Source organism: Athene noctua, chromosome 13, assembly GCF_965140245.1.
Source record: "Athene noctua chromosome 13, bAthNoc1.hap1.1, whole genome shotgun sequence".
NCBI lineage: Eukaryota > Metazoa > Chordata > Aves > Strigiformes > Strigidae > Athene > Athene noctua.
Window position 1 is genome coordinate 23013889 of NC_134049.1, and position 24335 is coordinate 23038223.

At 56.9% G+C, this 24335-nt stretch overlaps 3 protein-coding genes across 18 annotated transcripts in view; 2 read left to right on the plus strand and 1 right to left on the minus strand.

Annotated features, from left to right (window-relative positions):
* MYO9A (myosin IXA) overlaps positions 1 to 7021 on the plus strand; it is a 186964-nt gene extending 179943 nt beyond the window's left edge. For 8 of the 9 annotated variants that reach the window (XM_074917624.1, XM_074917623.1, XM_074917626.1 and 5 more), the window contains 5 exons: positions 677 to 800; positions 1629 to 1682; positions 3831 to 4033; positions 4228 to 4370; positions 4801 to 7021. In XM_074917624.1, coding sequence (XP_074773725.1) covers positions 677 to 800; positions 1629 to 1682; positions 3831 to 4033; positions 4228 to 4370; positions 4801 to 5282 — 1006 coding nt within the window. In that variant the 3' untranslated portion in view covers positions 5283 to 7021. The remainder of the gene's footprint in view (positions 1 to 676; positions 801 to 1628; positions 1683 to 3830; positions 4034 to 4227; positions 4371 to 4800) is intronic. The other variant, XM_074917628.1, reaches the window with a different exon arrangement.
* Positions 7022 to 9360: 2339 nt separating this feature from the next.
* On the minus strand, positions 9361 to 13567 carry NR2E3 (nuclear receptor subfamily 2 group E member 3). The gene is made up of 8 exons (XM_074917378.1): positions 13346 to 13567; positions 12074 to 12224; positions 10952 to 11055; positions 10610 to 10864; positions 10343 to 10524; positions 9873 to 10104; positions 9690 to 9795; positions 9361 to 9612 (listed from the first exon to the last, which is right to left on the minus strand). Exons 1-8 carry the CDS (start codon positions 13401 to 13403, stop codon positions 9480 to 9482), a joined length of 1221 nt encoding a protein of 406 aa, XP_074773479.1. The 5' UTR covers positions 13404 to 13567; the 3' UTR covers positions 9361 to 9479.
* A 3252-nt stretch (positions 13568 to 16819) lies between these two features.
* LOC141965548 (uncharacterized) lies at positions 16820 to 19279 on the plus strand. Of its 8 annotated transcripts, none has more exons than XM_074917291.1 (6): positions 16820 to 17482; positions 17660 to 17677; positions 18020 to 18103; positions 18252 to 18269; positions 18534 to 18735; positions 18816 to 19279. In XM_074917291.1, the coding sequence occupies exons 2-6, from the start codon at positions 17660 to 17662 to the stop codon at positions 19262 to 19264; spliced, it is 771 nt and encodes a 256-aa protein (XP_074773392.1). In that variant the 5' UTR covers positions 16820 to 17482; the 3' UTR covers positions 19265 to 19279. The 8 variants fall into 8 exon arrangements, with proteins under 8 accessions (XP_074773392.1, XP_074773393.1, XP_074773395.1 ...); XM_074917292.1 differs by having other exon boundaries at positions 18020 to 18094; XM_074917294.1 differs by lacking the exon at positions 18020 to 18103.
* The last annotated feature ends 5056 nt before the right edge of the window (positions 19280 to 24335 follow it).

A 24335-nucleotide genomic window follows, 5' to 3' on the forward strand; every position in this document is an offset into this window, starting at 1 on the left:
AGTGAAGCACTTGCCCAAATTCAGCTGGCTCATATTAAATAGATGTAAAAATAGATAATGGATACAATTATAATAATGAAAACCGTCCAGTGAAGGGCTGGGCTTTGAAAGAGGTGGTTTTACCTCCAGTAAATATTAAAATTGTGGAAGACCAGAATGTTCTTTGAGACCCAGCTAGTAGGAGCACTTGTCCTTCAACAGGATTTCTTCGTAGCTTCTCCCTTAGACTTTAGCATAGCACATCCTCTAATTTTATTTTAATTTTTTTTATTATGCAGAAAAGATATTTTTTTTTCCCCAAACACACTCCTGACATCATTAAACAGTCAGCTCAGCTAAACAAGCTTGTTGAAGCATTACCATGTGCAGGCGAGTTAGAAGCAACCTGCCTTCCCCAGGTTTTTGTCTTTCCTTGATCACTCTTTCAAAGGGGAAAATTCCTCCCATGAGATCCTTGGATGTCTTTAATTTTTCTAGTCCAAGTTCCTCGATCCATCTATAGCCCGTTATTACTCTTGGTAGGAGAATTTCCACTACCTTTTGGTTTCCAGCTGGAGGTTTCTCCCTCTGTGCCTTTGCATCAGGGCAGATCTTGAGGCAAGAAAGACAGAGACAGCTCAGATCAAATAATTTCATCCTCCTATTTTGTCTTCTTCTGGGTTTTTTCTCCCCTTAGTTGTGTAGAATTAATCGTCATCGAGCAGATGAACAAATACAAGGCTCGTCTCAAGGACATCAACAGCCTGGAGTTTGCAGAGAACAAAGCCAAGAGCCGCCTCTCCTTGATCCGCAGATCGATGGTGAGATGCCATAGCTGTCTCTGTTCCCTTCTGTCCTCTCCTTGCACCTGAAGCAACCCTACTTTATCTTCTCCTGCTTATCCCAGCCTCCCAAACCCCTCGCAACCTCCCACACCATCTCCCCCAGGACAGGGATGCCTCAGCCCCGTGGTGGCTCCTCACCTTTGCAGGGAGTCATACCAAAGCATGAGGAGGTGGGAATGGTCTGTGGAAACGTGGTCACTCCAGCTCAGATGCTCCTGATCAACGTTTCCACCTTCATTTGAGCTTGTTTGGTCCTGGGTTGAGTCAAGCCTTTCATTGACCAGCTTGATGTCACCCCATGGGAGACCTGGACCATTCTTTTTCATGCTTAGTTGCATTATCTGAACACAAAATGAGCTCCCCAAAGGGTTTCCCTGCTCCCGCACCACCTTTTTGGGAGCCTCAAACCCATCTCATTGAGCTTCCATGCTTCCTGGGGGGCCGGCGGGCTGTGGATGCACACTGTGCTTGGCTTGTTGGGCTGCAGGAGAGGGATAGACTTGGCATAGCATGGTCACCCCAGGCTTGGGCTACGGAGCTGAGTGGCGCCTCTGCTTGGACCTGACCACTGTGGTCCTCAAGGACATGTTGCTCCTGCTTTTTTGGGGATGAATTCCAAGCAGGGACTGCCCAAGGTTGTTGGGCTGGTGCTGCAGAGCTGCCCTGCTCATCCCAGTTAAAAAAACAAAACAAAACAAAACAAAAACCAAACCTCACATAAAAATGTACAAAAACAGGTTTTTTGGAGGGGCGGCGGCATGTGCACTCTAACCTGCTTTCCTTTTCATCTCCTCTCTAATCCAGAAACCCGTACTAATTGCAGTTAGATTTATGAGCATAACCCGCAGTTCAATCCCGGTATGTATTAACTGCGGCGCGTCCTGCGCCAGCCTCCGCGTCCCTCCGTTGTGTGTCACCGCCGCTCATTCCAGCCCCGTCCCACCGGCCATTGTCCGTGATGTTGCCCGTCCAGTCCCCAAGCGGACACCACTCGTCAGGGACAACGTTTCTCCCACAGGTCCCTCAAGCAGCAGGAGTTCAGGACGGCCAGTGCTCGGCCATCCCTGCAAACAGCTCCTCTCAAAACCTCTTTCCATCCGTTTTCCCTTTCCTACTTTCTTTTTTTCTCCTTTATTTTCTTCTTCCATCCTGTGCTTCCCTCTTTTTTTGCTTTGCTTGACTCATCACTTTCCTTCCCTCCTCAATTTCTGCTCGCTCAGGATGCATTTCAGCATCAAGTTGCTTTCACAGTGCTGCTGTATCTTGAGAGGGTGGATAAAACCCTCAGCTCAGATGCCTTAGAGACCACGAGGCATCAAAGGTCTCCACCACCTTCTTGGAGGAGAAGGACTGCCCCCACCTTGAACACAAGGTGAGGGCAGCTAGGTCTGAACTGGGAGGAGTCCAGCAATCCCTATACTCCCCAGTTCCATCCCAGCTTGAGTTTGAGTTCCCAGCAAGACTGCAACGGGTGAGAAAAGTGCCTCCAGGTTTCTGGGGATGCTTGTGGGGCCGTTTCCCTCCTACCAGGTTCAGCCCATGATGTTTCTCCCTATCATCCAGCATCCACGAGGGTCAGGAGGTGGAGAAGAGCAAAATTTGAGCTCTGCTCCCCTGATGCTGTTTTGCAAGCAAGCCATTTCACAGAGACTTAAGTCCACGAGCTGGTGGGATCTTTGGGATCTCAGGGGTTTTGGCTAATAGGATTCAGGTAGCTGCGCTTCAGCTCAGGAGCCCACGTGAGAAAGTGTCATCAGAAGAACACTGGGTTGCGAGAGCAGCTTTGCTGCCAGAGAAAGGTCTCTGATTTTAAAAGATGAAAGGGGTAAAATGGAGCAAATCTCACTTTTAAAGGAAAAAAAGGAGGCTCCTTTACCCTGCAAACCTGTTCTGGACATGTGGGTTATCAGGAAGACCCAGGGATGCCCCAGCTGCAGGGTTTAAATAGCCTTATGGGGAGAAAAGCTGTGTTGCAACAAACTCTTCAACCGCAAGGAGATGCAGGTTCATCCTGGGTGATGGTTGTCAGGAGGAGGGCAGCAAGTGATGGGCATGACTCAGGCTTGTTGACATCTCCTAAGTCCTGGTCAGTTCAGGATCTTGAATTTAGAAGATGAGATGTGTCTGGTTATGATAACGGTTAAGATAAGCTTTTTAATGTCCAGGGTATCTCTCATACTCAAAAATCCATCTTTTATTTCCACTCTGTGGAGTAGATCTGTAGAGCTGGTCCTCACAAGATTAAAAGAGCTGCATGTATAATATTCCTCCATACATACTACCCCCATATGAGTCCTTTTTCAATGTCAGTTTTAATATTAAAATACCCAGGTGGTTCTTCAGAGCTGCATTAAATCTCCTCATTTGACCGCAGGCACAAAAATTAACATCTGTTGTCTTATAATGGACCATGGGAGGTGGTCTTGGTGTCTGGATCTCCTGTACATGGTATCAGAGCATGGACAGTGTGATTAGGTGTGAGTTACCGTTTGCAAAAGGAGTCAGTGGAGACCCTTGCAGTGCTCAGGAGATACCAAGGGTGGGCGAGGGAAGGATGCAAGATGCTATCTAATGATAAGGCGGGAGCCAGGTGCCCTGAAATCAAAGCCCTGGTGATGCTCCCACCCAAAGCCAGCAACATCTGACAGGTCAAGCTTCCCATCACGGGCTGTGGGCTTTGCGGAAACTCATCCTGCCACCATCTGGGCTTGCTTGGAAGTCCAAGTTGAGCTTGGTCCATCAGCTGGCCCATCATCTGGTAACTGGTCCATCAACACCATCCTCACCGCCTCCATCCTCACCCCCTCCAACGTGTTGAGCCCTTCTGGTACCTCTCCCTGCCTGGGATGAGATTTTCAAGGGTCCTGGGTGCAACCGCCAGCAGCGCACTGAGCACCGATGGCCGGGGCCATCTTCTTCACTCCTTGGGAGAGCAGCGTGGTTGGCACCTGAGATGTTTGCAAAATCACCTTGGCTGGTGGTGGTGACTCTGTTGTCTCTCTTCAGGGCAAAGGACGTGTGCGACGCGGCGCCTACCCCAGCCCCACATCTCCCGTGGCCGTGCGCTTGCCCTCGGTGACAGATGTCCCTGAGGAGACCATGAGCAGCGAGGAAGCCATGGAGATGGAGGTGACAGAGCAGCAGCAAGTGGCCATGCAGCAAGAGGAGAAGGTGCTGACTGAGCAGATTGAGAGCCTGCAGAAGGAAAAGTGAGTTTGATCCACATCCCCTAGCTATAGGTTACCTGTGGATGTTGCTTGACATCATATCATTGATGTGCTGCTCACAGGGTGACCTGGAGGACTCCATTCCTCTATGTTATCTTGGCATACATGCGTCCCTTTCTTCTCCTCTCCAACTTTTTGGTCCCTTTGGGTCAATGGCACTGGGTTGGTTTTGGCAGGGAGGAGCTGACGTTTGAGATGCTGACGCTGGAGCCCCGCGCCTCTGATGACGAAACCCTCGAGTCCGAAGCCTCCATCGGCACTGCTGACAGCTCTGAAAATTTGAACTTTGACTCCGAAGGAGCCATCTCCGATCGCTCGGGTAAATCCAGGTGTTCTTGGGTTTATCATAGAATGGTTTGGGTTGGAAGGGACCTTCAAAGATTGTCTAGTCCAACCCCCTGGAATGAGCAGGGACATCTTCAACTCCATCAGGTTGCTCAGGTTTTTTGATAGCTTGGGGAGGGTTTATTAGTTTTTTCCTGCCCGCTCTTGATGTATAGCAATTTAAATGGGTGTAAAGAGGGGAATTAAGGGTTAAAACATGTGGACCTGGGGAGGTGGTTTGTAGCATCAAAGGTTTGATGGGGGGGTGAGTGCTCCTCCAGTGCCGCTATGTCATCCTGGGTGATGCTACCTGCAGCGAGCTGCTGGGAACATCCTGGCTCAGTGGTGGATGTCCCTGGGGAGAGGCACCAAGGTGCTGGGTGGTTTTGGGGTGTTAATCCTCCGGTCGTCCTTCTCCCACCTAGAGAGAAGCGTAGCACTTACCTCCCTGCGCCCTGCCAAGGTGGAGGGGCCGAGCCGCCTGCGAAGGCACCCCAGGACGCGGCCAGACCCGGCGGACCCAGCCGATGCCTCCATCTCCTCCTCCTCCTCCTCCCAGTCGTCCACCTCCTGCTTGCCCCACCTGCCCCGGAAGCGCTTCCAGATGTACTCCAAATCGCCTTTCTACCGAGCAGGGGGGTCCAGCGAGCCCCCCGAAACCCGGGCAAGCCCTGAGGGCTTCGTGGGACCTCTCCGTTATCCTGAGGACCGGCCTCAGTTCACCACCCGCGGGACGTTCAACCCGGAGAAAGGCAAACAGAAACTGAAGAGCGTGAAAACTTCCCCCCCAAAAACCAAAGAGCCCCCAGATGGGGGGGTGGGGGGGGGACGCAAGCGAAACCCCGAGGCCGACTGCGCCACTGCCCAACCCCTCGTCCTCCTGGGGAGCAACGAGTTCATGGTCTGAGATGCTCCACCCCAGGGATGCGTCATGCACCGGAGCACCCTCCCTGTCGCCAGCACCGACAGTGCTCCCCATGGCTTCCTCGTTAATGCCAGGAGGATGAATTATTAATTAAAAAGGCCGGTGGGGGATGGTTTTAATGGTGGCCTTAATGGGTTGGGGGGGTTGGACCAGAGATGGAGGGGCACTGGCCAGCTTCTGCGCCCTTCCCCTCAGCATTCTGCATCTCGGAGCATCACGCCGCCAAGTCCTCATGCTGAATTGCCATCGCCGGTCAGTAGGAGAAAACCAAGCGTAAAAATCCTGTGGGAGCATCCTGAGCCGGCGCCGGCTCCACTCCAGCCAGCCAAGCCCTCCGTGCTTTAACCACCTCATCCACGCCAATGCCAAGCGCATGGAAAAGCGTTAAAATCTGCCAAAAAATCACTTTTTTTTTTTTTTTTAACATGACCTAACCACCTTTCCTCTCTTTTTGGAGACCATCAGTATTAAAAAATAATAATAATAATCAAGGACTACTTGAAGCTATATTTGTTTATATGCCAGTTACTGGAGTTTGTTGTAAATATATTTTTTTTTTTTAATATTTTTCCCCAGACAGAAGTGTTTTTTTTAATTATTATTATTTTTTTGGCCCAGTAGGAGGGAAGCGATAGGCTGAGCCGTCCTGCCAGTGTCACCACTGGTGTTACCATCCATCACTTGCCGCTACCACCTTGCTCTGTACATTGAGTTTTGTTTTGAACAAGGAATGCCTGGAGGTATAATTAGCATGATTTAAAAGCAGTGCCCATGATAGGACTAATTAGCAACACAGGTAATGACTCAGCTCTTCATCCTTCCCGTGTCATCATCACCCTCGGTGGTGCCTGGAGAAACTCTGGGTACTGGAAAACCTCTGAAAAGGTGAAATTAGGAGCCCCGGAGTGCTAATTAGATTAATAAAGGCTGGATCTGTCCTTTCAAAGGGGCTGTGCATTGCGGGTGGAGGCTTGTCCTTTCCCAAAATGCAATGAAAAAGGGGGAAAATACCAAAAAAATTTAGTTTTCCTGAGCTTTTTGTGTTTTTCCAGGCATCCCTGCATCCCCAGGTTTAGCTGAGCTGCCCTTGGGTCCCCTCTCCCCCTGCCCACAGAGCCATTTCTTTTGAGGGATGGTTTATTTATTGAGGTTTTATTTTTATTTTATTTTGTGTTTTTAATTTTTTTTTCTTTTAAACTTTTTTCAGTGGGGGAAGGCGAAAGGTGCCGCAGGGAGAGTGGGGGCGCGGGAACAACATCCACCTTGGCACTGCATCCGGGGAGCAGAGCCAGACCAAGTCAGTCATCCCCCAGCCGTAGGGGAAAATGGGATTTTGCCATCCCCAGAGGGGAAAATAGGCTTTTGGGACCGACCCAGGATGCCAGGATGTGCTGGGAAGGCAGGTGGTGGCCACGAAAGGGGAAGCTCCGGGGAATCACCCCTAACCTCCCCGGAGCTGGAAGTAGCAGGAGCATCCCCAGTGCTCTGCGCCAAAACTAGCCATTTTCGAGCCTCTTTGTCTAAAATCCCAGGAATTCCCCTCAAAGTGGCCAGGCTCCAGGCAAGGAGGCCCCTGGGTGCGGGTGAAAGGGCTCCCTCCTCATCCTCAGTTTTCTCGCCCTTGCAGCACAAGAGCAGCAGGGACGGTGGATCTGGCTTAGGCAGCACCTCCAAATGTGTGTGTAGATATGTGTGTGTGTATTTCTTTTGAGAGATATGTATTTCCCTTATATATATATATATATTTTATATATATAAAGAAAATATATTTTAAATCATATATATTCTATATATAAAGAAAATATTAAAAATATATTCTCTGTATAACTAAAAGTATATAAAGAATAAATGTTTCTTTATATATTTTATATTTCTTTTATATATAATACATCTTTATATATATAAAGAAATATATATGGGATATACTATATATAAAGAATACATATTTCTTTATATATTTTAATATATTTCTATATAAAGAAATATATAATGTATTCTATATACAAAGAATACATATTTCTTTATATATTTATATATATAAAGACATACATAAGAAATTTACTATATATAAAGTATATATATTTCTTTATATTGTTATGTATTCTATATGTATAAAGAAATATGTTTCTTTATATGTATATATTTCTTTATATAGAGTATATTTCTCTATAGAGAGAAATATAACAGAAATATATATACCATGTATAAAGAATATATGTTTATATATTTTCTCTCTTTATAACTGTATAGAATATATATAGAATATATATAGAAAATATATTTCCTTATATATATATTTGTGTGTGTGTGTGTATATATATATATATAAAGAAAAAAACATACAAAAGAAATATATGCATATGTATGTATAAGATCCTAGCAGGAGCTAAGCTAGCAGTCAGCACTGGACCCCCCCCAAGGAACCTGGGGAGAAATGGGGTGTTCCAGGGTCCCCGGCCAGTGCATCCCCCTGGCACCTCCCGCAGCTCTGACAAAGGGCTGGATTTTGGGGCAAAACATGGGGTTTTCCGAAGCGGCATGAATGTACTTACTACTGGAAAGGAGAGGGGCTGCGTGCTGTTAATTATTATTATTTTTAATGGAAATTTTTTAAAGTAATTTATAAGTCTGCTGCGTGTAAATTAAAAACGAAGTCTGTATTGTAAGAGGATATATTATCCTGTGTCAGCCACGCTAGAAATTGTTTAAAAAAGGAAAAAAAAAAAAAAAAAGAGAAATAAAGGTGTAATTCTACAAAGGCGAAGAACTTCTCATGCCCCACAGCTGGGGGCCGCTGCCGCTTCTTGAACCCCCAAGTTACTGTTGGGTTTTCAGGGGGTTTGGGGGTATTTTTTCTTTCTGCCATCAGACTGTGGTATATATAAAGTGCAATTTGTGGATTTTTTCCTCAGATCCTCCCCTGGCTGTACAAAGCGGCTTGGCTGACCTGACCCCTGACCCCGTGCTAATTAAAGAGCTGTAACGAGGAGCGCCTGGCCTTGGGTGCTGTGTTTGATGCTGGGGGGGTAACAGCGGCTCCCTGGGGGCAGAGGCTGTGCTTCCAGCTCATTTCTGTGCAGATTAATTCGTTCAGATTCTTTAATTCTTTTTATTTATATACAGGTAATTTCTATTCAGATTATCTATTTTCATCTCATTTATATTCAGATTATGTTCAGATTATTTCTGTTCAAATTATTCAGATAATTTATTTTTGATATCTTTATATTCAGATTATTTTCATTTTATTTATAGTCACATTATTTCTATTAATTTTCATTCCAATTTATTCCTAGTATTTATACTCATTTTATTTACATTTACCTTATTTATTTGTTTTCAGTTTGTTTATATTCAGATTATTAATATTCAGCCTGTGCCCCCCCACTGCCACCCCCATCCGAGGATGGGGACCCCGAGTCAGCGACACGAGGAGGCTGTCTGCAAAAGCCCTCTTTATTCGGAGTATAAAATTGTGGGGCTGGGGGAGTGGGATCTCCCGGGACACGGGGACAAGTCTCTGTCACCGCGTGTCCCCTGGGATCATGGAGCTGATGTTGGGGGTGAGGGGGGGGCCGGGTCCTGTGAGTGAGGGGCAGTGATTGTGGCTGCAGGGGGCACACAGCCCCAGGATGGCGTCGCCCCTGGGCTGGGGTCATGCCCCCCGGGCTGGGGTCACCCTGGGCCTGTGTCACCCCTGGCTAGTGCCAACCCAAGGATGGCATCAACCCTGTGGCCAGTGTCACGCCCAGGCTGGCATTGCCCTTGGCCCCTGTCACCCCTGGGCTGGTGTCATGCCCCAGGCTGGCATCATCCCCAGGCAAGTGTCACCCCCAGGCCGGTGTCACCCCTGGGTGGCATCGGGTCCCCATGGGTGCTGGTGCCCCAGCAAGGGCGCTTTGCCTGGGTCCGTGGGTCCTTCCAGTGTTTGGGACAGTGGCACCTATCGAGGCACCCACCCCAATGAGGTGCTCCCGGTGCCCCTGGCACTCACTTGGGGACATCCCCAGGGAAGCTGGTCCCATGTCCCAGCTGCCAGCACCACCCCATAGTCCTGGAGAGGGGACCGCGGGCACCTTCACCCCCTGCAGCATCCCAGGGCGAGGAGACCCTGGGTAGGGGTGACAGGGTGCCAAAGCAAGGTGACAAACAAGCCGGGTGACTTTGGGGTAGGGGGGTTCAGTTCTTGAACATGTCGCACAGCAGCTTCTCCATGGGGGTGTTGCCAATGGTGCGGCGGAAGAAGAGCAGCTCCACACGCTCAGAGGAGATGAAGCGCAGCGCCGGGAGGAGCAGCAGCAGCTTCCCGAACCTGGGGGACAGAGCGGTGGCCATGGGTGAGTGTCCCCACCCCTGGTGTCACCCATGGGGACGTGGGGACAGCAGTACCTGACGGGTTGCCCGGGGTAGTGAGAACGGTTGTGCTGGCCCAGCATCACCTGCGACTGGTCCTGCAAGTTCTCCACCTGCTCGGGGTCCTTCAGGCCACGGGTCTCTGCAGGGACAAGGGGGTGGCAGGTTGGGTTGGGGACATGGGGACGGGCAGCAGTGGGTGCTGGTGGGACCACTCACCTGGTTTGAAGAGCACCACAGCCTTCATGCAGGCGAATTCGGTGGGGTCGACAGCCAAAGCCTTGAAGCGGCTGAGGGTCTCCTGCAGCGCCCGGATGTCCAGGGTGGCCGGCAGCAGCTTGCCGGGGGCCGGCTCGGGGACAGCCAGCAGCGGGCAGCTCTCCAGGGGCATGGACCACTGGATGGCACAGAGCAGGAACAGCTCGCTCCATGCTTCCTCCAGCAGGATCACCTGGGGAGAGGGGGGAGGGACCCCCAAAACCCCTGTCACCCTCAAAGCCTCCAGCACCTGCAGCCACCACAGCTGGTTGGGCTGAAGAACATCTTCTGAGGGGGGACCCCAAAACCGTGCGGTGAACGTTGGGGGGCTGCTCCAGCCATCCTCATTGCACTCGTTGCCTACATTTTTTTGGGGTCCCCGTTGCCCCATAGGGGGGTTCAAAATGCCCCATGGGTGTCCCCAACCCCACCTGGTCACGGAAGGGCAGGTTGGAGAAGACGGGCAGATTTTTGGCCCATTTCACGGCCATGAAGAGGAGACGTGCCGAGGTCTCGTAGACGTTTTCGGGGCTAGCTGCTGGGTATGGTGCCACCTGGTACTCGCCAGCTGCACGCTCTGGCTCGCTGCCCGTCACATCCACCGTCTCATCGGCTGCAGGGACAGAAGGGGAAGCTGGTGGTCACCCCACTGTGGGGACAGCCCCCTGCGTATCCCCTCCCCACCGGTGGCCACCCACCATCCTCAGGCTCCAGCTTGGCGCAGGTCTCAGCCGTCATCAGGCTGGCCATGAAGCGATGATTGGTGGGTGGCGTGGGTGCTTGGGGACCCGGAGTGACAGCAACGGTGGCACCGGAACCACGGGGAGCCGGGCAGGGGGTCTGGGGGACCTCACGGGTGGTGGCCACGTGTTCGGGGGGCAGCTCAGTGTCCAGCTCGATGCTGTCCAGCCGGACCTGGGCTGTGCTGCGGGGCTGGCGCTCGTTCTGCACGGCTGCAGGAACAAGGTGGCATCAGCACCGGCCACCCGGCTGTCACCCCCCTGCCATCCATCACCATGTGTCCCCCCAACCTGTCTCACCATCCTTGTTCATGCCGGCTTGCAGGCACTTCTTGAGCCGGCAGGCCTGGCACTGGTTGCGGTGCGCCTTGTCCACCGGGCACAGCCCTGTCCCCGCCTGGCACCTATGGGGAGAGGTGGCACCCGGCTGCAGCCCTTGGGGTGGCCCCTGGCCCTGGCCCTGCCCCTGAGGGGTGTCCTGCCCCCCCACAGTAGGTGTCCACCCTGTCCCCAACAGGTGACCTGTTCCAATGAATACCCTGTCCCCAGTGGGTGCCCTGCCCCAGTGAATACCTTGCCCTGGCCGCATGAGGGTGCCCTGGACCCACCCTCCCAGGCCCCTGCCCTGTCAGATGCCCGTCCCCTGGTCCCTGCCCTGCTGGGTTCAAGTCCCCCTGGGTCCCTTCCCCACTTGTTGCCCATGCCCTGGGGTCCCTGCCCTGCTGGGTGTCCATCCTGTGGGACCCTACCCCACTGGGTACCTGTTCCCTTAGTCCCTGCACTACTGGGTGTCTGTCCCCAAGGTCCTTGTCCTGCTGGGTGTCTACTCCTCTGGTCCCTGCCCATCTGGGTGCCTGTCCCCTGGGGTCCCTGCCCTGCTAGGTGCCCCATCCCCTGGCTCCCTGTCCTGCTGGGTTCATGTCTCCCTGGTCCATATCCCACTGGGTGTCCATCTCCGGGGGTCCCTGCCCCACTGGCTGCCTGTCCCTTAGTCCCTGCCCTGCTAGGTGTCCTTCCCACTGGGTCCCTGCCCATCTGGGTGCCCATCCCCTGGGCCCCTCTCCCACTGGGTTCATGTTCCCCTGGTCCCTACCCCCCTGGGTTCATGTTCCCCTGGTCCCTACCCCCCTGGGTGCCTGTATCCCTGGTCCATGCCCCACTGGGTGTCCATGCCCTGGGGTTCCTACCCTGCTGGGTCTCTCTCCCCTGGGTCCCTGTTCCTCTGGGTCCCCATTCCCTGGGTCCTAGTCCCTCTGGGTGCCCACCTCTTTGGTCCCTGCCCTGCTGGGTGTCTATCCCCCTGGGTACCTGTCCCCCTAGTCCCTGCCCCTATGGGTGTCCATCCCAAAGGCCCCTGCCCTGCCAACTGCCCGTCCCCCCACTCCCTGCCCCCAGGGGACAACCCCCACTCCCCATTCCCACCTGTAGATGAGCTTCCTGCGGACACTGCGCTTGAAGAAGCCACTGCATCCGTTGCAGGCATAGATGCCATAGTGCTTCCCGCTGCTGGTGTCCCCACACACCTTGCACAGCAGCACAGGGCTCAACGCTTTGCCAGGGGCTGGGCTCAGCCCTGCAGGAGTGGAGCCACAACATTCAGGGTGACTTGGGACACCCTGATGTCCCTTGTCCCTCCCTCCAGTCCCTGATGCCCCCAACATCCTGGTGATGGGGTGGCTCCCACCTCCACTGGTCCAGCCCAGGGACATGGATGGGGACACCTCAGGGACTCCAGGGATTGCATATGGGGTTCAGCATCTCCCCATGCCTCAGCACCTGGGATGCAGCAGGCTGAGGTCTCATAGGACTTTTTAAAAAAGGGAGGGATGAAAAGGTGTCCCTAGGGATGAGGACACTGGGTGTCCCAGTGAGGGACTCCGGGCATCCCAGAGAAGGGCCACAATGAGGGACCAGAGGTGTCCTGCAGAAGGACCACAGCTGGGGACACTGGGCATCCCAGCAAGGGGCCGTGAGCATCCCAGATAAGGGTCACAGCAGGGGAGTGCAGGGACCCTGGAGAAGGACCGGGGAGCAAAGACATAGAGGAGGGTTGGGGCTGGGGACTGCAGGCATTCCGAGCCCAGAGGAGGACCATGATGGGGGCCGTCAGCATCCTGGAGAAGCTATCAAGCTGAGGACCCCTAGGCATTCCAGAGAAGGACCACAATGGGGACCCCAGTCATCCTGGAAGACCACAAGGGGGACACCAGGTGTCTTGGAGAAGGACCGCAGTGGGGCCCCTGGGCACGCAGGAGAAGGACCATGATGGGGACCCCTAAAATCCCAGAGAAGAACCATGGTGGGTACTCTGGGTGTCTTGGCGATGGACCACGATGTGGACCCCAGCCATCCTGGAGAACTGTGACAGGGACCCTGGGCATCTTGGGGAAGGATCATGATAGGGACCCCCCAAGTATCTTGGAAAAGGACCATGATGAGAACCAAAGACATCCAGAAGACGACGTTTAGGACCTTGGGCATCTTGGAGAAAAACTACTATGGGGGACCCCAGGCATCTTGGAGATGGACCATGATGGGGACCCTGAGGATCCCAAAGAAGAACCATAATGAAGACCCCCCCCCAAACATCTTGGAGAATGACCACAGTGGGGACCCAGCCATCCCAGAGAAAGACCCCACCAGCAACAGCAGTCCCACCGTGTCGCACCCACTCAAGCAGAACACTACTCTTACCCGTGGGGCTATCATCCAGCCCGGTGCTCACCACCGACCCCGCTGGTGACGCAGCCATCCCGTACCCGACGTTCTCAACCTTTCCCTCTCCCCTCCCTCCGGATCCACCGCAGTGGATGTACCAGGGTCTGGTGAGGTGGTGGGTGCTCCAGCAGCTCTGCGGGCAGCAGGGCTCTTGCCTTGCTCTCTTCAAGGCAGCTTAGAGGCAGGCGCTGTGTAAGCAGCCGCCTCTTTGTCACCCTCTTAATCTTTAGTGTCTGCGCAGGGCAGGGGGGGGATCAATCAGCCACGCGATGAAGAATTAAAAAGGTGCTGAGCCCCAGCCCTGTAACCCTAAACCCCACGACACCCAAGCCTACTCCCTGCCCCTGGCACGCTGCCGCAGGCCAACATGGGGGTGTCACCCTGCCACCGCCTGTACCCCACCCCCAGCATTGCAAGGCTGAGATTGCAGTGGAGGTGGGAGATGGGGCTTGAGGTAGGGACCCCCATATGTGTCCCCCACCTTGGGACCCACCAGGTCCTATAAGCACATAAGCTCTTCGCTAAGGCGGTTAGAGGGGAATAACGAAAAGTGGTAATCAAGGGGGGTAATTTCCCTGCCCCCAAGCAATTAATTACCAGCCCTGATGGCAAGGGGAGGAGGGATCCTCCGCGGGGCTCCTCCATGCCTCAGGTTCCCCTCCCAGGGGAATGGGGGGGCCCCCCGGGAGTGTCAGACCAGGGCTGCTGACATTGCAGCGGGTGGGGGCCAGGTGGCCCCCGGGGTTACGCAACTGCTGCTAAACCCTCACCATGACAGGGCAGCACAATTTGGGATTTGAGGGCTTTAGCTGCTAAACCCCCCCTGCCCAGCTCAGGGGGATGGTGGGTGGTCACCGTCACCTGGCCTGGGTTGTACTGAGGGATGGGCCAGGCTGTGTCCAGGGGGTCCCCAGCCCCTTGTGTCCCTCCCGGGAGGGAGGGGCTCAGCCTGCAGCCCCATGGGTGTTGCTGACGTCTGTGGCTCTGGAGGAGTTGTCCCAGGGGACAGGCGCTGGCAGCAAGCCCCTGGCTGAGGGCTGGCAGCAGTGACACCAGTGGATCCGGGGGCTGGAGGTCACCCCTCCATCATCCCTGCCTGCTGCGTGGCATCACCATCCTGCCTGCTACATGATTCCATCCCTGCTGCCTGCAGCACTGCTTCATCATCCTGTCCACCACCTGCTTCCACCCTCCTCTGCCTGCAGCATCACTCCATCCTCCCCTGCCTGCACCATGACTCTATCACCCTGCCTCCAGCATGGCTCCATCACCCAGCTTGCAACATATCTCTACCATCCTGTCTGCAGCATGGCTCCATTATCTTACCCACAGCATGGCTCCATCTCCCCTGCCTGCAGCACCCCTTCACCCCCAGGACCTCCTGTCTCCCCCGGGGTGGCCTGTCCCAACCCACAGCCCCCCATCCCGCAGCGGGCCCCCACCCTGACCCAGATCTCTGACAGCCGCCATCTGCGGCAGCGGCCATCCTCCTCCCTCAGCAGAATTATGACGCTGGGCTAATGCGGCAGGAGCAAGCTGTCACCTCGCCCTGCCCGTCCCTTACCCGCAGCTTAGGTACCGCCAGACCCTTCAGCAGAACTTCACCCATGAGTGAAACAACCCCCAGTGTCCAATCTGGGGGCGCTGGGAGCACCCGCACCCCAGGGTGCCAGCCACCCATGGGTGACACAGGGACCTGGGCGCCCTGTGCCAGGGGATGCTGGGGAGTGGCCAGCATGGTGATACACACTGAGTTGGCTAATTTTCCTGTCCCCTCCTCACCATCGGGTAAAAGCCAGCTCCAGAGCAGGGATTTGGGAGGGGGATTAGCCAGGCCAACCATCTGCTGCTGGCCAATCATCAGCATGCCCAGGAAAGCCATTAATCACAAAAATACCGTTTCCCACCCCATTTCTCCATTACACCCAGGTGGGTGAAGTCCCCAGGGTGGGGTCCCCATGGAGCAGCACCTCATCCCCCTCCTGGGGCTGAGCACCCCATGAGCACCCAACCCAGGCACCCAGGGAGACTCGACCTTGCCCATTTTGGGGAAGAGCCCTGAGCAGGCCCAATGCCACGGCCGAGGTGCTGCACGTGGTGGGGTGGGGGTGAAGGAGCAAACATTAAAGCCCGCGGCGGGGTCATGACTCGGCTCAGTGACAGATGCTGGGGCAGATGCCACAGGATTACCCAGCCTAAAACCTTGGGATCTGCCCCCCTTCCCCCCCCCCCCCAGCAGGCAGAGAGCATTTAATTACTAATTTACTAATTACCCAAAGATGCTGGTGATGGGCTTGAAGCCTGTGGTCAGGAGCAGCCCCGAGGCTCCAGCCACCCTAATCCCACCACCCTGGTGAGCTGGCGGATGCACCCTGGCCAGGAGACAGCTCAGTTGTGGACATCATGTGTCCCAGGGAGGCACTATTGTCCTGGCAGCCCTGATCTTGCCAGTGATGACATGAGGTGGTGGGACCAGGAGGGGATGGTGGGGATCAAGAGGGGATAGTGGGGACCAGGAGGAGACAACAGGGATCAAGGGGAGATGGTGGAGACAAGGAAGGGATGATGGAGACAAGGATGAATCGATGGGGACCAGGAGGGGACTAGGAGGAGATGGTGGAGACCAGGAGGGAATGATGTGGATTGAGGAGGAGATGATGGAGACAAGGATGATTGGGAACCAGGAGGGGATGATGGAGACCAGGACAGGATGGTGGGGACCAGGAGAGGACAACAAGAATCGGGAGGGGATGATGGGGACCAGGACAGGATGGTGGGGACCAGGAGAGGACAACAAGAATCGGGAGGGGATGATGGGGACCAGGAGGAGGTGATGGGGACTGGGAGGGGATTATGAGGATTAGGAAGGGACAAGGGGACAATGGGAACCTGGATGTTTTTATAGTCACCAGGAGACAATGATGGATGATGGAGATCAGGAGGTGACAGCAGGGACCAGGAGGGAATTATATAAAACAGGAGAGGACAACAGGGACCACGTGGGGTTGATGGGGACCAAGAGGGTGTGATGGGAATCAGGAGGGGGCAGTGGCAGATGGGGATCATGAGGGGATAGTGAGGACTGGGATGGACTGATGGGGACCAGGAGGGGAAGATGGGGATCAGGAGGTGGGGCTAGGAACTGGAAGGGGATGATGGGGACTGTGAGAGGATAATGTTGGCAAGAGTCAAGGGAACCTAGAGGGATGATGAGGACCAGGAGATGATGATGGAGCCCAGAAGCATCTAGTGAGGACCAGGAGGGGATGGTGGAGACTAGGAGGGGACACTACGGACCAGAAGGGGGTGGTGAGAACCAGAGCATACATCAGGATGGGACAACAGGGACCAGGAGAGCATGGGGGGGAACAGAAGGGGACAGAGCAACTAGAAGAAGACACGAAGGTCTGGGAGGGTACAAGGTGGCTGTGGGACTGGAGGTGGCTGGGAAGGGTTAACGCAGCCGCCCTGCGCTGAGCCTTGTCCAGACAAGGCTCCAGTTTCAGCTGTAATTAGCTCTTGTTTATTAGAGGCTCCCTGATAAATGATTCTGTGGAGGTTGCCCGATGACAGAGGGTGACAGCTCCCACTTCGGCTGCCCCAAGCCCTGCTAAAGCCTTTACTGACCACCCTCCCCCCACACCCTCCCCTGCTCCCCGTGCAAGGATTAAAGTTTAATGTAGCTCTGGAGCTGACCCCAGGCATGCACTGCCCCGGGGACACAGGGCTGAGGAGAGGTTGGTGACCATCCCTTGGGCCACCAACAGGGCAGGAGACATTTTGGTACCAGCCTGGTGGCCAATGGCTATCAGGGCATTGTGGCCATGGGGACATTTTGTGATTTCTTTGAGATCACCCAAGGGGTTCACTGATGAAATGTCACACTAGATTGTGTTTGCCCCCTGGGACTGGCGCTGCAGAATGGGCTCAGTGCCACAGCGGGGCCGGTCGGTGTGGTCTGGGCACATTCCCTGGCACTAGAGGATGTGAGGGTGCCAAAAGCCACCGCAGTGCTCCCTGGGGTGGGTTGAGGTCCTGCCCCACAGCCACCTGTGGAGCAGAAGCTGCTTGGGGAGCACAGTGGAGTGAGGGGAACGCGGAGGCATCCCCAAGGTGAGGGAGCTGGGCACAACACAAGCAGTAGGGCTGGCAGAGTGCCCAAGGCTGTGGCTCGGGTTTCAGCAGGGCAATGTGGCACCGCAACTGTTTGGAGACAGAGACGTCTCCAAGGTGGGGTCGGGCACGGCCCCGTGTCCCCAGCTCTCTGGACATCGTGTTTTCTCCTTGCAGATGAATCTCCTCACCCAGGTAAAGGGGGAGCCGGCACTGAGGACACCCGCACCCAGGTGGTCCCACCCCACTGCAGTGGCACCCAGTGCCCATGGACACCGTGGATGGGACCTGCCCAGTGCTGAGTCTGGGGGTGCCGAGGGGGTGGGGGTGCTGGGAGGCTGCTGTGGGCTGGGAATGGGTGCTGTCAAGGGTGGGTGCTAGAAACGGGGGGTGCTGGAAATGGAGGGTGCTAGCAAGGGTGGATTCTAGCACGGCAGGGTCCTACCAAGGGTGGGTGCTGGCAAGGGTGGGTGCCAGCAGGGGATGGGTGCCAGCAGCGGCTGGGCCCCACGCCGGCTCTGCCCCCTCTGCCCACAGGTGAGCACCCTGGTGCAGACCCTGCGACCGCCGGACGGGCCGTTCCTCCAGCTCTGGCGCTGGCTGGGCTCCTGGGTGCGACAGGTTTGGGGGTGCTGGCACGGGGAGCCCAGCCAGGGGCTGGGGCAGGGGCATGGCAGCAGTCTGGGCAGGGGCTGAGCCATGACCCCGGTGCCTTGGGTCCCATCTGCCCAACGCCACCAGGGCTGACGCCCGCTCTTTGTCCCTCCAGGTGAGCAGCTCCAGGCAGGTACGTGCTGGCGTCCCCTCTGTGCCCCCCACCACCCGTCTCACCCCTGGCCCAGCAGGGCCAAATACCGCACACGCTGCCTTTTCTGCAGCAGCCATGGGTGCTCAGCACCTAGAGGAGATGTCCCCTTCTCAGAGGGTTTCCCCATCCATGGAGAATCTAAGTGTGCCCAAGCCAGCGGGCATGGGGCATGAGCCAGCGGGTCAGTGAAGCTGCCGGTGTCCCCGGGGCACCGCTGGCCCTAAAACACAGATGGGTCCCCAGGCGGTGGCCGGGGCAGCGAGCACGGCGGCGTTCTTCCTCTGCGAGGGGCTGCTGGGCCAGCACTTCGACGTGGTCCCCAGTGGGGCGGCTGAGCCCCAGCTCGGCGATCTCTTCCTCTTCCCACTGGCCTCAGGCGGTCCCGGCTGGTGGGGCACCCACGCCGGCATCTACTGCGGTGACGGGGAGATCATCCACCTGGAAGGTGAGGCCCAGGAGGTGGTTACGGTGCAGGGGTGTCCCCGTGGAAGGGAGACCGGGTACAGCGTCCCCTCCGCCCCGCAGGCAGCTCAGGGATGTCCCCGTCAGGGATCGTGGCCAAGCACAGCAAGAGCCACCTCCTGCGGACGCGGGGCCCGGCCAAGGTGCTGCGCAGGAAGGGAGGGCTGGACGCAGCCGCCCTGCAGCGCCGCATCCGGGCGGCCATGGACCAGGCGCTGGAGTACGACGCCGTCACCTGCAACTGCGTCCACTTCGCCCTCTCCCTGCTGGGCCTGGGCCACTTTGCCGGCGCCATGGTGGGTGCCACCGCCATAGCAGCTGCCACCACTCCGGGGCACCCCGGCACCCGCTGCGGCCGAGCGTCACCACAGCCCAGCTTCTCTCCCAGGTGTCCCCAGCGCTGCAGTGATGGAGGCGGTGACGTGCCCGGGGGACGCGCAGGGCTGGGTCATCCTTCGCCAGGGGATCAGCATCGCGCTGAGAGCTTTGGCAATCCTCTTCTGTGGCAATAAACAGTTAACAGTTGCACCAAGAGCCTGTCCCAAGACTGTTTGATTTGTGTTGTTTTCACTATCATTTTACCAGAAGCTCATTTCCCGGAAACCACCAGTAAGCGATGCCCCACCCATGGTGCGGCCCTGCCCCCACTCCCCTGTCTCCCCCTTTGCTTCCTGTGGTGTCCTGAAATAAAAAGATTCCTCTTTTATTGGCGGTGACAAATGTCAACCATGAAAATAAATGCTCCCTGGGCTGCTGGTTTAAAACTGGCCAAAGGTCTGCTTGGAGGCCAGTCACGGGTGGTGAACCTGGGCTGTAGGAAGGTCTCTTGGAGGCAGGTGGGAGGTCGCAGCATGACACGCACATTTGGAGATGTCCTGCAGCTCCTCTGCCTCAAGAGCATTTCCAGGATATCCCACCTCACCTCCCTCAGTTCCCAAAATTAACATTTCAGCTGCACATAGCAAATTAACCGCAGCTTTAAGAAAGAGGTGCAAAAGCCCATCTGGAGGTTTCCTGGAAATTGTGCTGCTTTTGGTTTTGCTCTCAGCCTTTCACCGCCTCTCCTGTGCATCAGGAAGTATGTGAGGTCAGGTTTTGCCCAGGCAGGAGCGATCGCAGCTACATTTCCCACAGCCCTTGGTGGGGGTGCCAGCAGCCCAGCTCTGTCCCAGGGACATCACTGATAATGGGATCGGTAAGGACGCTCCCACCTTCACACCCCTTTGCGGGCAGCTGCCCCCAACACCATCACCCCGGGCAGGGGCGGAGCAGTGAAGGGGGATTGTGCTGGGACATCTCCAGCTCAAAGAAGCTGGGAAGGAGAGGTGACTTTTGCTGGAGCCAAGCCCTTGGGCTTGACAGGAGCCATCACGGGCAGGGTGTGAGGGCAGGTGGGACGCTGTCCTCCACGCGTGGGCAGCACGGCACGAGCACAGCGCTGACACCACATTTCTGTTCCTCTCTCCTTGCAGGCATCAAGCAGCTGTGTAAGTAGGAGGTTGGTGAGACCTCCCCTGGCAGCGTGGGGGCTTGGGGCGTGTTGGGGGGTGATGGGGCTGGTTCTGCTGCCTCCTCACGTTCCCTCCCTGGCACGGTTAGGAAAGGGAGATGGAGACGCTCAAGTTTCTGCTGTTCAAGACAGCTGATCGGTATGGGGAGGTCTTCACGAAGGTGTCGGACAGCACATTGCAGCCTGGGGACATCGTGCTCTTCCCCATGGACAGCCGCTCTGGTGCCAGCAGCGGTTTCATACACGCAGCTGTCTACTGCGGGAACGGAGAGGTCATACACTTGCAGAGTAAGCACCCGAACCCCTGCTCACCTTTGGGACTTGACAGTGGCTGAAGGGCGGCTGCACCAGGGCAACGGGCGAATCTCGATTTTCCTATACAGACAGTAAGAACGGTGATGGTCTCATCAGCAAGGAAGGTTTTAAAGCCATGAAAGAGAAGAGGGGGAAATGCTGCATTTACCGGAAAAAAGGCAAGATCGACCTCAATGACTTCTATAGCAAAGTCAGAGAGGCGATGAACAGCAAAGCCAAGTATAACTTCCGTAAGAACAACTGCATCCACTTTGCCCTCCACCTTCTGGGATTGGTGGACTTCTACAAAGAACTGGTGATCACAGAGGTGGGTATTCTGGCCGCAGTGGGATGGCTCCTGCACCCACAGCCATCCCTGCGTTTGCATCCTGACCCCATTCCTCTGGGGCTGGCCCATGGGCAGTGGGGACAGCAGTGGGGACAGCCAAGACCCCCATGCATGGACAACTTTCCCTTGCAGATCCAAATGGAAAATGCAGTTGCCTGTGCAGCTGTGAGTATCCCCAGCATGAGCCCTCCCCAGCAGGGCTGTGGGATCCCTGGGAAGGTTGTGGGGTCCCCAAAAAGGGCTGGTGTATCCCGCAGGGGTGGGGTTCCTGGGAGGGAGGCAAGGTCCCCAAGAGGTCTGGGCTCTCCATGAAAGTTGGGGTGCCCAAGAGGACTGGGGTCCTTAGGAAGGCTGGGGTCTTCAGGGGGGCTCAGTTCACCAAGCAGGCTGGGGTGACTGGAGAGCTGTGGGGTCCCCAGGAGGGCTGGAGTGCTCAGGATGGCTGGGTCCCCATAGGGGCTCTGGGATGCAAGGGAGGGCTGAGACACCCGAGGGCTGGGGTGCCCAAAGAGGGATGGGTTCCTCAGGGGGTACTGTGGGGTCCTGGGAGGACTGTGGGGTCCCCAGGACGGCTGTGGGATCCCTGGGAGGGAGGCGTCCCCAGGAGGGTTGCGGTTCCCATGGGTCTGTGGGGTCTCCAGGAGGGCTGGGGTGCTCTAAGAGGGCTGTGGGGTCCTGGGAGGGCTGGGTTCCCCGGGAGGGCTGGGGTTCCCAGAACAGTCTGGGATCCTTGGGAGGGTTGGGGTCTCTGGGACAGCTGGAGTCCCCAGACAGGGCTGGGGTCCTGGGCTCTGGCTGCCAGCACTGGTGGGGGACCCAGCCACATGGGGAGGGAAGGGAAGGGAAGGGAAGGGAAGGGAAGGGAAGGGAAGGGAAGGGAAGGGAAGGGAAGGGAAGGGAAGGGAAGGGAAGGGAAGGGAAGGGAAGGGAAGGGAAGGGAAGGGAAGGGAAGGGAAGGGAAGGGGAGGGGAGGGGAGGGGAGGGGAGGGGAGGGAGGGAAGGGGGGAGGGGAGGGGAGGGGAGGGGAGGGGAGGGAGGGGAGGGGAGGGGAGGGAAGGGGGGAGGGGAGGGGAGGGGAGGGGAGGGGAAGGGGAGGGGAGGGAGGGAAGGGGAGGGGAGGGGAGGGGAGGGGAGGGGAGGGAAGGGGGGAGGGGAGGGGAGGGGAGGGGAGGGAAGGGGAGGGGAGGGGAGGGGAGGGGAGGGAAGGGGGGAGGGGAGGGGAGGGAAGGGAAGGGAAGGGAAGGGAAGGGAAGGGAAGGGAAGGGAAGGGAAGGGAAGGGAAGGGAAGGGAAGGGAAGGGAAGGGAAGGGAAGGGGAGGGGAGGGGAGGGGAGGGAGGGAAGGGGGGAGGGGAGGGGAGGGGAGGGGAGGGGAGGGGAGGGGAGGGAGGGAAGGGGGGAGGGGAGGGGAGGGGAGGGGAGGGGAGGGGAGGGGAGGGGAGGGGAGGGGAGGGGAGGGGAGGGGAGGGGAGGGGAGGGGAGGGAGGGAAGGGGAGGGGAGGGAAGGGGAGGGAAGGGAAGGGGAGGGGAGGGAAGGGAAGGGAAGGGAAGGGAAGGGAAGGGAAGGGAAGGGAAGGGAAGGGAAGGGAAGGGAAGGGAAGGGAAGGGAAGGGAAGGGAAGGGAAGGGAAGGGAAGGGAAGGGAAGGGAAGGGAAGGGAAGGGAAGGGAAGGGAAGGGAAGGGAAGGGAAGGGGAGGGGAGGGAGGTAAGGGGAGGGAGGTAAGGGGGGAGGGGAGGGGAGGGGAGGGGAGGGAAGGGAAGGGAAGGGAAGGGAAGGGAAGGGAAGGGAAGGGAAGGGAAGGGAAGGGAAGGGAAGGGAAGGGAAGGGAAGGGAAGGGAAGGGAAGGGAAGGGAAGGGAAGGGGAGGGGAGGGGAGGGGAGGGGAGGGGAGGGGAGGGGAGGGGAGGGGAGGGGAGGGGAGGGGAGGGGAGGGAGGGAAGGGGGGAGGGGAGGGGAGGGGAGGGGAGGGGAGGGGAGGGGAGGGGAGGGGAGGGAAGGGAAGGGAAGGGAAGGGAAGGGAAGGGAAGGGAAGGGAAGGGAAGGGAAGGGAAGGGAAGGGAAGGGAAGGGAAGGGAAGGGAAGGGAAGGGAAGGGAAGGGAAGGGAAGGGAAGGGAAGGGAAGGGGAGGGGAGGGAGGTAAGGGGAGGGAGGTAAGGGGGGAGGGGAGGGGAGGGAAGGGAAGGGAAGGGAAGGGAAGGGAAGGGAAGGGAAGGGAAGGGAAGGGAAGGGAAGGGAAGGGAAGGGAAGGGAAGGGAAGGGAAGGGAAGGGAAGGGAAGGGGAGGGGAGGGGAGGGGAGGGGAGGGGAGGGAGGGAAGGGGAGGGGAGGGAGGGAAGGGGGGAGGGGAGGGGAGGGGAGGGGAGGGAAGGGGAGGGGAGGGGAGGGGAGGGGAGGGGAGGGGAGGGAGGGAAGGGGGAAGGGAAGGGAAGGGAAGGGAAGGGAAGGGAAGGGAAGGGAAGGGAAGGGAAGGGAAGGGAAGGGAAGGGAAGGGAAGGGAAGGGAAGGGAAGGGAAGGGAAGGGAAGGGAAGGGAAGGGAAGGGAAGGGAAGGGAAGGGGAGGGGAGGGAGGTAAGGGGAGGGAGGTAAGGGGGAGGGGAGGGGAGGGAAGGGAAGGGAAGGGAAGGGAAGGGAAGGGAAGGGAAGGGAAGGGAAGGGAAGGGAAGGGAAGGGAAGGGAAGGGAAGGGAAGGGAAGGGAAGGGAAGGGAAGGGAAGGGAAGGGAAGGGGAGGGGAGGGGAGGGGAGGGAGGGAAGGGGAGGGGAGGGAGGGAAGGGGGGAGGGGAGGGGAGGGGAGGGGAGGGAAGGGGGAGGGGAGGGGAGGGGAGGGGAGGGGAGGGGGGGGAGGGAGGGAAGGGGGAAGGGAAGGGAAGGGAAGGGAAGGGAAGGGAAGGAAGGGAAGGGAAGGGAAGGGAAGGGAAGGGAAGGGAAGGGAAGGGAAGGGAAGGGAAGGGAAGGGAAGGGAAGGGGAAGGGAAGGGAAGGGAAGGGAAGGGAAGGGAAGGGAAGGGAAGGGAAGGGAAGGGAAGGGAAGGGAAGGGGACTGTCCCTTCCTTTCCAGGCCACCTGCAGCCATCCCCTCCCCTCGGCATTGCAGTGACGCGATGTGATATGAGCGGTGGCGGCCGCTGCCTCCCGCCGCGGACAATCCCCCCCGACCCACAGAGGAGCCTTGGCGCTGACCCGTGTACCCCGACGCTTTGCCCCAGAGCAGGACCTGTTTTGGGGGGATGGGTCCTTCTGCTTGCTGGAGCATAAATGCCATTACTTAGCATCTTTATCAATTTTTTCTGCTTGATATGTGCCCGTTTTCCCTCTATGCCTCACTGCTGTGTGACGGGGCGAGAGCTGCCTGACTGGTAACCACCATCTCGGAGCTTGCAAGCTGCAAATAGAAACAATAATCACTGAAAGATCTGCCAATGTCAATAATTACCT

What these genes read in the sequence shown, in the direction of transcription:
- NR2E3 (XM_074917378.1), bottom strand. Translation starts at nt 13,403, where the DNA reads ATGGCTGCGTCACCAGCGGGGTCGGTGGTGAGCACCGGGCTGGATGAT. An exon ending in CGCAGGAAGCTCATCTACAG is followed by an intron (nt 11,056 to 12,073) that starts GTGGGAATGGGG and finishes CTCTCCCCATAG; the next exon opens with GTGCCAGGCGGGGACAGGGC. An exon ending in TACCCCGGGCAACCCGTCAG is followed by an intron (nt 9,613 to 9,689) that starts GTACTGCTGTCC and finishes TCTGTCCCCCAG; the next exon opens with GTTCGGGAAGCTGCTGCTGC.
- LOC141965548 (XM_074917288.1), top strand. Translation starts at nt 17,966, where the DNA reads ATGGGTGCCAGCAGCGGCTGGGCCCCACGCCGGCTCTGCCCCCTCTGC. An exon ending in GGAGATCATCCACCTGGAAG is followed by an intron (nt 18,736 to 18,815) that starts GTGAGGCCCAGG and finishes TCCGCCCCGCAG; the next exon opens with GCAGCTCAGGGATGTCCCCG.